Source organism: Bidens hawaiensis, unplaced genomic scaffold (genome assembly GCF_021521415.1).
Source record: "Bidens hawaiensis isolate Kalapana, Puna unplaced genomic scaffold, B.hawaiensis_p1.1 tig00022011_1, whole genome shotgun sequence".
Taxonomy (NCBI): Eukaryota; Viridiplantae; Streptophyta; class Magnoliopsida; order Asterales; family Asteraceae; genus Bidens; species Bidens hawaiensis.
This window is the reverse complement of record NW_027493415.1, coordinates 76,270-91,238: the sequence shown is the minus strand read 5'-3', so window position 1 is coordinate 91,238 and position 14,969 is coordinate 76,270. Positions and strand designations below refer to the sequence as shown.

At 35.2% G+C, this 14,969-nt stretch overlaps 3 protein-coding genes across 3 annotated transcripts; 1 reads left to right on the top strand and 2 right to left on the bottom strand.

The window, feature by feature from the left end:
• Nucleotides 1–911: 911 nt before the first annotated feature.
• Nucleotides 912–3,769, bottom strand: LOC143564497 (uncharacterized). The gene is made up of 8 exons (XM_077051756.1): nucleotides 3,721–3,769; nucleotides 2,673–2,743; nucleotides 2,486–2,567; nucleotides 2,239–2,354; nucleotides 1,636–2,169; nucleotides 1,325–1,540; nucleotides 1,098–1,175; nucleotides 912–1,001 (listed from the first exon to the last, which is right to left on the bottom strand). The coding sequence occupies exons 1-8, from the start codon at nucleotides 3,767–3,769 to the stop codon at nucleotides 912–914; spliced, it is 1,236 nt and encodes a 411-aa protein (XP_076907871.1).
• Nucleotides 3,770–6,251: 2,482 nt separating this feature from the next.
• On the top strand, nucleotides 6,252–9,009 carry LOC143564520 (receptor-like cytosolic serine/threonine-protein kinase RBK2). The gene is made up of 8 exons (XM_077051773.1): nucleotides 6,252–6,357; nucleotides 6,912–7,310; nucleotides 7,423–7,674; nucleotides 7,754–7,908; nucleotides 8,001–8,080; nucleotides 8,157–8,292; nucleotides 8,370–8,519; nucleotides 8,625–9,009. Exons 1-8 carry the CDS (start codon nucleotides 6,252–6,254, stop codon nucleotides 8,796–8,798), a joined length of 1,452 nt encoding a protein of 483 aa, XP_076907888.1. The 3' UTR covers nucleotides 8,799–9,009.
• A 337-nt stretch (nucleotides 9,010–9,346) lies between these two features.
• On the bottom strand, nucleotides 9,347–12,666 carry LOC143564511 (putative methyltransferase PMT21). Its single transcript, XM_077051766.1, has 7 exons — nucleotides 12,315–12,666; nucleotides 12,080–12,228; nucleotides 11,201–11,396; nucleotides 10,893–11,103; nucleotides 9,884–10,559; nucleotides 9,733–9,810; nucleotides 9,347–9,645 (listed from the first exon to the last, which is right to left on the bottom strand). Exons 1-7 carry the CDS (start codon nucleotides 12,585–12,587, stop codon nucleotides 9,429–9,431), a joined length of 1,800 nt encoding a protein of 599 aa, XP_076907881.1. The 5' UTR covers nucleotides 12,588–12,666; the 3' UTR covers nucleotides 9,347–9,428.
• Between the last annotated feature and the right edge of the window lie 2,303 nt (nucleotides 12,667–14,969).

The following is a 14,969-nucleotide window of genomic DNA, read 5'->3' as shown; positions in this document are numbered from 1 at the left end:
ACAATAAAAAGAGTAAAGTGCCAAAATTATACTTAAGTCAAGGGTAATTTCGGATGACATTCACAAAATGACCAAACCTCATTAATGATTTTGACACTTTACTCTAATAAAAATACCTTTTGGGTTGACCTGAACCCAAAAATTAGAAACAGGAACTGACCCGATCACTACGATTTGGGTTTGGGTCAGTGTTTTTTCATGTTCAGGTTTTCTTTGGTTGGGTTTCGATTAAAAGGGACCGGCCTACTTTTGACATTAGGTTCGAAGAATCAAAGGTCCAAGATGACGATAACACCTCATAACCACACAGTAGAAGTGAAATCAAAGCCAGCAAGGCGTCTGAAAAGTGAGAATATTGAAATTGAGGAATGCAGTTCAGAGCAACAAGTAGACCATCACACAAATAGCTTAAATGAAAGTAAAAGGTTTGTCGAAATGAATCGGTTGGATCATGAGCAAAATATGGCTGAGAAACTGAGAGGAAATGCAGAAATGATTGAAGCAATAGTCAACAACAGCAATGGTGCAAATGATTTAACAAGGATCCATGGTGATAACATTATTATGTACCTAAGTAATCTTGCAGTCGCCCTTGATGAGCTTAGCAAATTGCAAACTGATTCAGTAATGTAGGCCTTTTTCTTTCTTTTTTAAACTTTTGTGACCCTAGTCTTCATGTTATGTACGAGTTGATTCATGTTATGTTTTATCTTTAATGCTTTAAACGGGCAAAGTAATAAAATTAGTTTAATGAAATGTATTCTCATAAAAGGATAACGTGCTTCAAGTCTTCAACATCATCCCGAATATCTAGAGGAACAAATCGTCATAGCAATATATACATTTACTATGAAGTATGAATGAAATATGAAAATCGGATTACTGGGACAATGAAGAAATTTGTGAAGTTTTCAAGGATCTGAGATGTATCCGCTTATCAAACCGATGATTAACACGATGCAAACAAATACAAAGGGGTAACCTTTCTTGCTTCTCCTAGCCTGCAAATAAGTAAACAATCTAAAAAGTAAACATAAATATAAAATTATATATAGTTTTAAAACAAGGATCTAAGACAAGGGATACAATGCACTCACCAATTCTAGCTTAAGTGTCTCTTTTGCTTCAATTATAAAGCTGTTCTGACAGGTTAAGCTAGATATTGTGGATTTAGCCTGCAAAAATATTTATAATCAGAATAGATTATCATTAAATGCAGTACTAAACAACTTACTTAGCACATGATTTTGTACATTTTTTGGACCGTGGGTCAAATGACTAAAATAGCCCCGGTAAACGACAGGATATGTAGAGAGAATCTAACCTCTTTCAGTTGATTTTCTAGTGCAGCTTCCTTTAATTTTAACTCCTTGAGTAGATTAAACAACCTCAACTTCCTTTCTGGATCCTCTTTCACAACTTTTACAGGGTCCGGTTTTGAATTTTCTAAAAGAGTCCCTTCATTCCCATCATGATCACCAGATGCCTTCGGGTCCTCTGTGGTCAAACCACCTTTGACTTCCCTGTTGTTATCAGTTTTCTGCAAGGAAAACAATGTTCACATTACAGAAAAACATATTCCCATCAAGATTATCAAAGCGAATGTCCAGTAAAGAGCAGAAATGTATCACTCACTGCAGGCGATGGGAGGGTATTCTCGTCTTTTTTCACCACATTCTCTTCTTTAGATGGTTCTTTCTCCAAAACTTTGTTTTCCACCACATTCTCTTCTTTAGTTGAAGATTCATTGGAAGGTTCTTTCTCCAACACTTTGTGTTTCACCACATCCTCCTTTTTAACTGAAGATTCATTAGATGGTTCTTTCTCCAACACTTCGTGTTGCACCACATCCTCTTTTTTAACCGAAGATTCATTAGATGATTCTTTCTCCAACACTTCGTGTTGCACCACATCCTCTTTTTTAACCGAAGATTCATTAGATGATTCTTTCTCCAACACTTCGTGTTTCACCACATCCTCTTTTTTAACGGAAGATTCATTATCCAACGCTTTGTGGGCCACCACGTTCTCTTCTTTAGCTGAAGATTCATTAGATGGTTCTTTCTCCAACACTTTGTTCTTATGTTCCTCTGATGGAGAATCTTCCTTGCCAACAAGAACAACCCTAAGCTTCTTCTCTTCAATATACTTACCACTCCCTTTAGCGAACTGCCAGTGCCAGGGGGGCAACAATGAGCATCAATAATAAAACTTTTAACTGAAAACCAAAATGCTTACCAATTCAAGCGTTACTTCTTCTTCTTTTGTCCCGGCATCAACAACTGTGCTCTGTATCAGGAATTTATCCTTGCAGTCCACCTCAGATGGAGGTGACCTTAGACCTTGCATAGTAACTGCAGCACAAGTACATTCAAGAAAGATCAAAGAATATAAAAAGAAGGATTAACGGTATAGGCGTGCAGTGCGTAACGATGAAAATAGTTACAAAAACATTTCGATGTAGAGTTAAGTCGTTTACATATACCTGTGAAGTCGCATGCTGACTTTGGGCTAATGATGCCTGAATTCGGTCTTACACAGAATCTCTTTGGTGATGTGGTCTTCACCTGCTTGATGAAAAATGTTGTACATGTGACCAAATTATAGCTAAAAAGCTTTGCATTGATGAAAAAAAGTTAATATGACAGATGGATGAATGAAGCAGGAGGCACCTTATAAGCAACATATTGATCATAAATATTGAAGAGGTGAACAGAAGATGTACTTTGTTTCTTCACTTCACCTGCAAAGAGAATGAGAAACCTGTTAAGTTCTTGAGTTATGATTTCTGTCCTCGGGTTGTTAGCCTGGTCACTCTATAGTCTGTATGGTTGCAAATTTCTCCATAACATGCTACACTCTATGAGTCAAGTTTTGTTTATGGCATTAGAGCCAAAATATATATGATAGAAGATTAAACCAATTTTAAAAATAGGATACAATAAGCAGCAACTGTGCGCATATTAGAACTACCAAAGGCGTTGTAGTCGGCTGCTTCAATAAATAATTAACAGAATATACAATTTCCTAAGATTTTTATGCCTCAGATATCAGAATCCTAAATCCCTTACCAATTCTACTTAATATATGCAAACTAACCTAACTCTAATGCGTATTCGTTGGCCCTGAGGAACTGTAAACGAACCGAACCGAACAACGCCTTGTTTAAGTTCGTCCGTTTACCTTTTATCGGACAAACGAATGGTTCATGAACAGCTAACCGATCGAAATTTCTTGTTCTGTTTGTTTGTTAAGGAAATGAACTTGTTTGTGAATGGTTCATGAATGCAAACGAACGAACACAAAAAAGGTTTTGTTTGATTTGGCTAACCGAGAATGATCAGTTTCAACGGCTTACTCCGGCTACCAAGTTTGTGTTAACATTTTTCATAACATTCATATTCAAATGTTAATCTAACATTTTTTATAGCATTCATATTCATACGTTAATCTGACATTTTTCTATAATATTCATAATACTCATACATATTTATGTTTTATAGTTAATAATTAAATCTACAAAATAAAATTAGAAAACTCATAAAAAAGTATTAAAACCTATAATGAAGAAACACATTATTGAACACTACCTCTGTTCGTGTTCGTTCATTTACTAAACAAACGAACGGTGCTCTAATAAGGGAACTAGATGCAAAAAAAGGCGAATTAAACACGTAAACGAACACATTATTAAATTGTGAATAGAATTCATGTGCTTACATACGAAGGTGATTGCGGTTGCATCGATTTGCAATAATCTTCCGCCCATGATAGTGGTTCCTTGTCCGCCAAAACACAAGTTCACCAGATTATTCATTGCACGCTAATACTGATCAGCTCACATAAACACATCATTACGCCACAAATTTCAAATCCAACTAATCAATCAATCAATCGCGATTAGATTACCAGTAATTTGTACGGAAAATTAGCGTGATTACCGATTAAGTGTTCGATTTGATTCGCCTTCGTCAATTCAATTCAATCTAATCTTCCACCATTTTCTCGTGTCGTCTCATCTGAATTATTATTATTATTATTATTACTATGTTGTTGGTGCATGGGCCTCTGTTTTTATGGTGCTAATTTGGTCCTCTGTTTTTATACTAATTACCGTTGTAGCCCCTGACCTTGTAACTAACCAATAATAATATTTTACGCTTTAAACTAAAGCAATCAACTTTTCTTGTTGGATACAAATTAGAAAGAGCACATGGAGTGGCATTTGTGATATCACTGGGGAAGTGCAAATCTCGGGACCACTCTACGTCCCCTTAGGTAGGACGAATAGGTTAAAAATTGAAATAAAATCGAGTTCTAACACTCGAATGGAATTGAGTTTTTCTTTTTTTTTTCTAGATAGATAATTTTAGACATATATGGAATTCATAAACATGGTTTTTTTTTTTTTTTTTTTTTTTTTTGTATTACGTGATTTGAAGTTTAAGTAAGTGAAGCATTTTAGTATTTAACATCTAGAATCGACGTTATAAATGTATAATCGTATGACAAATATCCTATGTGATATACACCAATGGGGGTCTACATACTTCACCTTGATCTGGCAAGGCGAGCAAGCCACGAACGTCACACCGAAAAGGTCCGTTAGTGGTTGTCGGTAATTTTCTTATCTATTGAATTGTACGAGTTCACAATACATTGTCTTTCTATTTTATTTTATTTTGTTCATTGAATTGTATAAGTTTACCATAGGTATTTCGAATGTACTTGTGTATAATAAACCTGTTATGAATTCACCCCCTTATTATAAAGAAAAAAGTTACCATATTTATAATTACATCTACAACTCTTCTTAACCTTTCTCTTTCAAATCTCATCCTATTCATTTCAATGCTGCTTACCATGAACCCATATTATTTTATATAAAGATATTTAATGGTTGTAAAAAAGATATTCAACCATCTCCGATGCATAATATATAAATACATACCACATCATCATCTACACGCATTCTCTCTCTTCCTTTCTTCTATCATTCTATCTAACAACATCACAAAAGCATGCACTTAGCCAAATCTTTTTCTACTTTCTCTCCCCGTCCTCTCTCCACCAACTCATTATCCTTGTCATAAATGTAACCTATATATGCATTAGACCATGTGTAGTGGATGGAGCCCCTATGGGAGCGTTTTGCGCCATGTGGCTCCATGTCACCACAGGGGTGTTTTACAACAAAGTGATGCAGTGGATGGAGCCCCTTTCACATCATTACATCATTATTATTTTATTATTATTTTTATATTAAAAAAACAAATAAAGCAACCAATCAGCTTCTCCCCATTCCAGCGCTTTGTGGGAAGCGCCCCCCACATCCAAATACCCCGTCGGGTGGTGTTCTTGATGCTTTGGGGGCTTGGGTGGGGAATGCGCCCCACTACGCATAGCCTTACAATGGGTTTGGCCTATAGAGTTTCACAAAATGCTAGAAATGACCGGCTGTTGCTGCCACTCACCATGCAAGTACTCACTTACAAAGCAAAACCACGAAACAATATTGACAACAACTAAACTCCAAACAACAACGTCAATGACAATGATTAAGAATGTATTGATTTGTTTTTATTTCCAAAATTGAAAAAAAAAAAAACGGTTTCATATGGTCTAGTTTCAATCCAATCTGATAATCACTAAATGTCGTCCCCCTTTCTCATTACATATATATTTACAAGTATCACAATATATTAAGAGAGAATATCTCAACATATTAATTATGAGATCCTATGAAATCATTTAAATACATAAGTGATATTATTTCTATTACAATCCCAACCAACCGCTCAGTCTAGTTCCATTCAAAACCAGATTAGATCCGAACAGGTTTGGATTAAAACCGGTTGTCAACTAAATATGAACCAAAATTGTATATTGCATGAAAATCGGGGATATAAAAAAAATAGAAGAAGACGACGATAGAAATCCATGTTAACCGCTCTTTTGTCTTTTCTGTCTTGATCACAAACACGATGATTCTGGTTCTAAATTTTTATTTTTGAATCTCCATCATCGTCTTCAAACCTTCTAATTCCTCAAGGTAATTGTGGTTGTCATGATGCGCATTTTCAATACTGTATCATTTTGATTTGGATAATATCTTCAAATTTAGATGAATCAGGGCTTGGATTATTCTTGTTTGCATTTTAAATCATTTCCAGTTCTTCATATCCTAAATTCCTAATTATTATTATTATTATTATTGTTCATGTTAATCTTTAGAAACCTGTGGCAAAAAGATGTCTGAAGACGAAGAGGAAGAAGAAACAAAGAAAAGTGTTGTGTTTGCAGTCGGGAATCAGAGAATTATCTTCTCCGATTCGTCTGTTCCCATTTCTGCTCAAGGTTCAAACCCTCCCTTTCGCCGCATTCTTCTCTATAATTATTTTGGGGATAATGACTAAAATGTCCATTTGACCGACAAAATGCGCATTTGATCAATCAATTCCCAAAATGTCCACCCTAAAACTTGTCGACCCGATCACTTTTTAATTATTACTCGACAAGATTTTTAACCAGCCATGTACTACCACGCGTCATAAAACCTTTGGGTCGCTAGTTTGTTTTTAAAAAAATCATCGGTGCCGAGGGATTATTTAGGCGTCTATGGAGATTCTTTTGGCTTCTAACGAGATTTTTTTGGCTTCTGCCGAGATGTTTTGGACAAATGGCAAAATCTGGTTGGTTAAAAGTACTGTTGAGTAGTGATTAAAAAGTGTTTGGGTACTTTTAGGGTGGACATAATGGGAATTGGTTGGTCAAATGGACATTTTGCCAACATTGACCGGTCAAATGGACATTTCGGTCATTTTCTCATTATTTTGTCTCGTGATATGTTGTTCTAATTATTCGTTGGTAGTTTGGTACTTACATATGCAAACTTTTTATCATTATGGTAGAACTTGGGTCATTAGATAAAGAAGAAGACCATCATGATGAGGATGAAACCAATCCTGAACCATCTTCACCTAAAGCTATTGCTAGATCCGCTTCGCCCGAAAACACATGTTCACCATCTTGCAAATCAAGAGAGATAGATTCTGATCCCCCTTCAGAAAGTCCGCATCAATGGAACGGGTTTTTAAGAAAAATTAAAAGGGGGTCTACCTCAACCTTACATGGATTCCATCCTACCCTTCATTCCATCAAAAGGTTTACTAGGCGAAGGAGCAGAAAAATAACTGAAACCATACCAACACTGCCTCATGATCTAGATGCCGAGTTGTATTGTTTCGAAGCATCATGGACAAATTTCTCACTTGCAGATCTCAAACATGCAACCGACAACTTTAGCCGTGGTTTGTATATTCTAAAATATGTTAGAACTTTGAAGTCTTAAGAGAGAGTTACATACTTACATTTGTTAATGGCTTGTTAATAATCATATATAACTTTTATGATGGTGTGAAGAAAACTTAATTGGAGAGGGAGGGTATTCTGAAGTTTACAAGGGCCATTTGCATGATGGACAACTTATAGCGGTTAAACGACTAATCAGGGGTACACCTGAAGAAATGACTTCAGATTTTTTATCTGAATTGGGAATTCTTGTTCATGTCAAACATCCAAATATCTCTCATGTTATTGGCTATGGCGTTGAAGGCGGCATGCATCTTGTTCTTCCTTTGTCTCAACATGGAAGCTTAGCATCCCTTCTTAGTGGTTAGTCATTGAAGAATGATAAATGATAATATTTCATGTTTTATAAACCTTGTTTGTTCATATTGTTTATTTGTTTAAGGTAAGAAAGCAAAGTTAGATTGGGGAACAAGATATAATATTGCCATAGGCACTGCTTCTGGTCTTTCTTATCTTCATGAAGCTTGTCAAAGGAGAATCATTCATAGGGATATCAAGGCAGCTAATATTTTGCTTTCAGAAGATTTTGAACCTAAGGTAATCATATATTATTATATAAATTAAGCATGTGTTTAGACTATGGTATCTGCTACTTGTTTATAATAACCGTTTGTTTTGTTAACCTGTAGATTTCTGATTTTGGGTTGGCAAAATGGCTTCCGGATCAATGGTTGAACCTCACTGTATCTCAATTTGAAGGGACATTTGGGTATGTATTTGAATAAATTTAATCATGTTTATACTTTTATTTGACTGGCTGTTATTTTTTGTTTTTCATATCATAGCTACCTTGCCCCCGAGATTTTTATGAATGGTTTGATTGATGAGAAAACTGATGTGTATGCTTATGGGGTGCTGCTGTTGGAGATTATTACCGGGCGTCCTGCTTTAGATGAATCACAAAAAAGTTTGGTAATGTGGGTAAGTTTTTTCGATTTTGGCTAAAGTATGTAAAAATTTGATGACCGAAAAAGAAGTTTATGATTTAATACTTGCAGGCTAAACCTTTAATCACTTCAAAAAGCTATGAAGAACTTCTGGACCCGCAACTTTCTGGTTCTTGTGACTTGGAACAACTGAATTGCATCGTCTCAGCTGCTTCTTTATGCATAAATCACATTCCAACTGAACGCCCTAAAATGAGCCAGGTAATTTCTGTTTCTTTTTGGAAAAATAAACATAAAAAGAAAAAATAAATCTATTGGTGCAGTCATTCAAGATAAGTGATTTTTTTTTATATATTTATGCTGCAGGTTTACAGAATGCTAAAAGGCGAAGAAGCCATGGCTGATATCAGTAAAAAGTTTCAAAAGAGGCTCGCCTTTAGAAAGGGGAAATCAGTTGAGTTATATGATTCAGATTATGATCCAGAGGACTTACTGCAAGATGATTTAAGTCAGCAAAACCATATTGCATTGGAGCTCTAGAATTTGACCAGCCTTGGGATACCGTTGACTTGGCTTTTCTATTAGAACCTTTCAGAAAAATCAAACGCGATTCTAACCATAGAACGAACAACACGTATTGGCTCTCAGGGTTAGGAGAAACAGGGCACTATATGCTTTGCTCAATTGCTAATAGTGACTAATTTCTCTATTAATGAAGAAAATGACAAAATATGATGTATTTATAGATCATTGGTGCTCTTAAGTGATCTTTAACATCATCATTATGATTATGTTTCTTTTATAACATGTAAATGTTTGTCGTCGAAACCATGCAAGATTTCATTATTAGAAGTCGGATGCTTCACACAAGGATGCATTCGCTCATATTTAACCAGATTGAACAATCAAGAACATGAAAAAACAGAGGATATCTGGCTCTTGTCACAAACAAAATTAAAAAGAACAGATATTTCTTCTACAACACAGGCATTAGTCCGTCACTACACTACATTAATTTAGATTATGAGTAACTAATCATTACTTTTCTTTTTTTTTTTTTTTTGAAAATTTGATGATACATGTAGATTTATGAAATACCAACTTAATGATTCTTCAGGTATCTGCTGGCTTCTTGAAAAAAATGACAGCTTTTTCTCATCTTTGTTCTTGCTATGAGCTTTGCTGTGAATACCAAAGCTTTTTCTGGCAAACCAAAATCTTTTCCTTATTATTACCATCTTCAGTATCTTCAACATGACAATCCCATCTCAACCCTTTAGCAATAGTAGCAACCGCATCCGCAAAATAGCTCGATTCCCTAATCAACGCGTATCCGTTTGGTCTCAAGATCCGATCCATCTCCAACAACACATATTTCATCTCACACCTACACATAAATCAAATCCAAATAACAAAAATTGTCAGTTTCAAGATATTTGACTAACATGTTTGACTTAAAGAAAGTCAACTTTACCTATGGCCTTCCAATGTAAAGAGGCTGTCAACATGAAGCAGATCATATGTTCTAGGATAAGTCGAAAACGCCTCACACCTAACACGAAACAAAACACGTTAATGCTTGTTAAGAAACAACACAATATAAGGATATTATGTGTGTTTCTTACCAATCATGGTAAGTTCCAATTAAGCCCCTATCATATACCACCGGAAGCGTATTTGGAGCGTAAGACGAGACAACATTCATAACCCAAAGTGGATCATTAATCAAATTAGCAGCAAAACCGCCATAACGGGTATTCATATCCATCACATTTCGTATCTTATCGGTTCCAAGAACCGAAAGTAACGTCTTGTAATGTGCCACTCGATTTTTCCACTTGTTATCATCTCGATTAAAGTCACCCGCACTGCTACCTTTAATATCACCAATCCGGTCTGGGGCATCGCGTAACCTCTCGGGCCATTTTGCGACTGATTGCAAGCTCAGTTTCTTGTGCTTTGAGTTAGGAACGACCACACACGGTCTCAACGGGGTGTACCACGCAGAATCTGGCTCGGTCCCGTCATCGCATTTTGGTGGGTAGGTATCTGGTACATCAAGCTGTTTGTAACAGTTGTTATCTGATGTTTTCTGCCAAACTGCTATGTCATCTTTCTGGTCATATAATTTAAAGCACATTGAAGTCAAAAGCTTTTTTAACTTTTCATAATCTGATTTTTGATCCTCCATTGTTGTGTTCCAACCCCTCCAGCGTCTCTTGTAGTTTACGGGCGGGCCCGACAGAACCCAAAAGCCCCCGGGCCGTAAAATTCGGTGTACTTCTAGAAGGTAAATTCCACCTGAAATATACATAAAAAAAACCAATTAAGATTGTCATGAACAATTCATGCTAAAGTTAGGTTCGGGTCAAACGGGTCGGAAGTCGTTGCAAATGTACTTTCAAAGCATACAACTCTGTCTATTCAAAAAATAGATTATATTGTTACAATATAGTTTTTCTTGACATATTACTTATAAAGATTAAAAACTGTCTCCGGGCCAATCTGACCCGACCCGTTTAACCCACTCAAAAATGACACATTTTGACCCTGACCCGTTTGATGGTAACCCAACCCGTCCATTTTGCCACCTCTATGACGGCATAACTAGTTTCAGAGACTTAAGAAAAATACCAAATTCGGTCCATGGGATAAGGCATCTTGAGCAATGAGCCATATCGAATGAATTTGACGGGAACGGAAGACGTTGTGTAGATATGATTCCAAGAATGGCGGGAATCCCCCGTTCTAAAGCAAACTGTACTTGAGCCTCATGGTTATCTCTAGGGGCGAGAGAAACGGTTAGGATGCCACGGTCAAGCAAGTCACCTCCCCAGCTAGCAACCTATAACATTTCAAGATTTAACCTTTTAACCTTTACATTACTAAAACTTAACCACTTTGGTTAAGATTCATAAGATGTAAATTGAGAAATTACTTACCCCACATCCAGTATCGATGGCGGTGCGAACGGTTCCATCTTTCATACCCGGAATTAGATTTTGCATTAAGTCCACATAAGCACTAACACCATTAGGGAACATTGTACCGCCACCCGGGAAGTAGAATTTCTCGCCTTCTTTTCTTAGCCAATGCTGGTTTGACTTCTGTTTGTTGATCCAGTCATATGGGACATTCCTAGACAGTCAAAGATTTGGATTATTATTGTAAAAAGGTGTTAATTTAATAATAAGTACGCTAGGAGTGTGCATAGGTCGGTTTGGGCCAAAACCAAAAATTTGGTTTAGGGGTTTTTGAAAACAGTTCGTCTTTGGTTTTTCAGAATTTACAATGGGTTCGGTTCACTTTCAGTTTTACCATTTGGGCTCGATAAATTTGGGCCCAAAAAAGGCCCAAAAGATGAATTTAGGCTTAAATCTTTGGGATTAAGTTTTTACTGCTAGTTGATATTTAATTGATTATTACACATTTGGACTTAAAAATTTTTGGTTTACACCATTATTAATTTCTTATAAATGACTTAAAGTCGGATATTTCCAGTTTAAGTTTGATTCGGTTTTTTCAGTTTTTTGTTAATAGTAAAGCCGAAACTGAACCGAAAAATCAGCTTTTTAGAAAAACATAACACCAGACCGTTGGTTTTTTATTGGGCGATTATTTCAGTTTTGTGTACACCCCTAAGTAACGCATTAAGTATTTATACAAAAATATAATGCGTTGCTGTCCACCCGACTTGACCCGTCTGCCCCATACCTAAAAAACAACCGTTTAACCCGTTACATAACCTGTCCAACCCGCCATCCTGCCATCTCTAATCAAGATCCAAGATTGGCATAATATACAAAAGATGTGAACTTTACCTGTACCAACATTCATCTTTGCTCTTTGGCCATCTGATAGGCTCCTTGTATCCATCAGGTGGAGGTATCAAACATTCCTTCCTATCAAACAAGGGTGGGCAATGACGCTCCATAAACGTAAGCCTGTACCGCCCATACTTCATCCATCTCTATAACAACAATCAAATTAACCGAAAGTCAACAAACCCGCAAATCACAAAACAATCATAAACAACCAAACCAAACAAACATCCACCTTAGGATCCGTGCAAGGCGTGTAGTCCTGTAAATCAGGACTACATTCAGGAAAAGTAACCGACTCCACCCGAATCACCCCAGAAGTAGTTGGTTCTGTAACAGAACCAACTGCTTTGGAAACCTGCTCGGTCGGTATTTTGTTCTTCTCAGAACAAAATATCCCACCGAGATAAAACGAAAGCCCGCATAGCACCACAAACATTACTCCTATTGGCACCACTCTTGAACTTTTTTCGGGCTGCCTCCCAGGTTTATCATCTTTAAACTTCATTTCTTCACCTCACAAATTATTCCACAATCTATTCAACAAATTAGCAATAATTCAATTTGCATAACTTCTTCAAGACTAAAGTAAATTAAATAAAAAAAATAAAACTTTTTTCTTTATTTTTTTTAGCACAAACTAAGTTCAAAAACAGCTTACTGAAGTCACAGATCTAGATGATTTAAAGAGCATAAATCAAAGTCAAAATATAACAAAATAAACAAAAATAAATAAAAAAACAAGAGAGGGAGTCAAAAACTGAATGCAAATATTGGCTACTGCCGACAATGCAAACTTTTGGTCCAATTATTATTATTATGACCAGTGAGCAAAAGAGAGAGAAAGACTATAGTAACACACATTTTTCTTTTTCTTTTTTTTTTTACTTTTTTGATGATAAAATAAAGAAAAAGGGTAGCAAATGTTGTTCAATCACCCAATCAATGGCTCTGTGTTTCTTAACACTTATCAATAAAGATGAAACAACACAAAATAACAAATAAATTGCTCTCCAAGTTAGCTGGAAATTAACATTAACTTGAACACCATTATTACTTCCACTTATTTTATTTCAAGAACTCATATTTCGGCATCAGATCTTTAACATGAACTTGAACATATATAATGGATCTATGAGAAAGAAAGAGTTACCTCTGTATGTGATGAGCTCAGAGAATAAATAAATGAAACCCAACAGCAAAACAGGATATGAGAGAGGTAACTGGTAAGGGATATCTATGGACTCATGCAATAAAATATAATATTATATATTATAATAATGTTGTTAAGTTGTGTGTGTATGTATATGTGTGTATATACACGGATGTCGGTGTGTGTGAGAGATGAAACACTTTTCTGACTTGTGTCTGAGATCAATGTTATTTAACTTTGTAGGGTAACTGTTGCTGGGAGACTTTAAATTATTATTTTGGTGTTTATTATCAAATTTTTGAATTTTTTACTATTTTAGGAGTATGTTGTTATTGGTAAAATCGAGCAATTTTGATACTGAAATCTATGTTTGTTTAAAGAATATGTTTCGAGCTCACGAGATACAAGTTGTAAGTGAAAAAAAATTAGAACATAAATGACTTATTTGATATTAATTACTTCAAAAATATGATATTTATTATGAAAAAACCTATGCAGTTATATGCAATGTTTTAAAAAATGTACGTATCAGCCGATTGAATCGGTTATACCGGATTTCGGTAAGACAAGTGATATTTAGAGCCCGATATTTTTGGGCGGTCTGCTATAACATCTTACCGTCGGTTTTTTTAAAAACACCGTTTTAAATCCAAGAGATTTCTGATAAGTTTTTTCAGCCCATATTTTGTAAAAGTGACTTTTAACCTACCAGATAAAGCAGAAACGAATGAACACAGTAAACGATGATTCGTTAAACAAGCAATTTTGTATCATGCAAATCCAAGGTTGATTTCTTTACATCTTGTGTAATTGATTAATTTTGTATATAAAGTACAAACTTCTTATTTGACTTGATCATTGTTCGTGCATAATGTTTGGTTCATGTGTGATGTTTTATTAATATACTTTTGGGATATTTATTAAATTGAAGCTGTATTATATGGAATAATTTGGTAAAAAACTATTTAACCCGATTAAACCTTCGGCTCAACCGGCTGTACCTTTTTTTAACCAAATCTGGTATGAGTTAAAAATCGGTTTTTAAAGCATTGGTTATGCGTGAGTTTCTGCCACGTAACTTATTAATTAAATTTAATATTTTCTTGCTTTATTATTTTGTATTTACCATATTAAAAATGCTATCTTTTGAATGTTATTACCTTTCTTTTTTGTTTAGAATTGTATGTACTTTAAAGAGTTCATATTCCGGCTAAATAGATTGCTTAAGTTAAATCAACTCGATAATTTGTGAATGATTTAAGATTTAAAAATAATAAGTGACCGAACTTTCTATACATGTAAAAAATAAGTTTATTTAGCTACCTTTTCATATAGCTTAAGATTGGTCCATTATAGGTGTACACATGCCATAAGATTTTTATTACGGATGTCAATTTAAAAAATGCTCGGTGATGGACGTCTCTCTATACAAAAACGAGTATCATATATAACACATAAAACTGCGCGTGTTATGCATTTCAACCATATATAATTAATTTTCCTTGAACGCGTTAACAATTTTGTTGAGAATACACTTCATATTTATACACTTTCTTTAAAAACAAAAGGCAAAAGTTTAGCGTCAAACGAATTGTTTATTGCTTTTGATTACAACCATTCGCCCATAATAATATTGCTATTTGGTTAATGATGAAGTTGATAGGCGTGCGGGCCTTTTTAAAAGTCGTTGTACTATTTTTTTTTTATTTTGTCGTTTTTAATCAATTCATTTAATTT

Bases quoted from the DNA above. Each gene is read 5' to 3' on its own strand.
- LOC143564520 (XM_077051773.1), top strand. From the start codon at position 6,252: ATGTCTGAAGACGAAGAGGAAGAAGAAACAAAGAAAAGTGTTGTGTTT. The intron at 7,311-7,422 runs GTTTGTATATTC...GATGGTGTGAAG, and splicing joins AACCGACAACTTTAGCCGTG to AAAACTTAATTGGAGAGGGA. The intron at 7,909-8,000 runs GTAATCATATAT...GTTAACCTGTAG, and splicing joins CAGAAGATTTTGAACCTAAG to ATTTCTGATTTTGGGTTGGC.
- LOC143564497 (XM_077051756.1), bottom strand. From the start codon at position 3,769: ATGGGCGGAAGATTATTGCAAATCGATGCAACCGCAATCACCTTCGTA. The intron at 2,355-2,485 runs GTATATGTAAAC...CTTGTGCTGCAG, and splicing joins GTCAGCATGCGACTTCACAG to TTACTATGCAAGGTCTAAGG. The intron at 1,176-1,324 runs GTTAGATTCTCT...ATATTTTTGCAG, and splicing joins TAGAAAATCAACTGAAAGAG to GCTAAATCCACAATATCTAG.
- LOC143564511 (XM_077051766.1), bottom strand. From the start codon at position 12,587: ATGAAGTTTAAAGATGATAAACCTGGGAGGCAGCCCGAAAAAAGTTCA. The intron at 12,229-12,314 runs GTGGATGTTTGT...TTGTTGTTATAG, and splicing joins CGCCTTGCACGGATCCTAAG to AGATGGATGAAGTATGGGCG. The intron at 11,104-11,200 runs GTAAGTAATTTC...GAAATGTTATAG, and splicing joins CCATCGATACTGGATGTGGG to GTTGCTAGCTGGGGAGGTGA.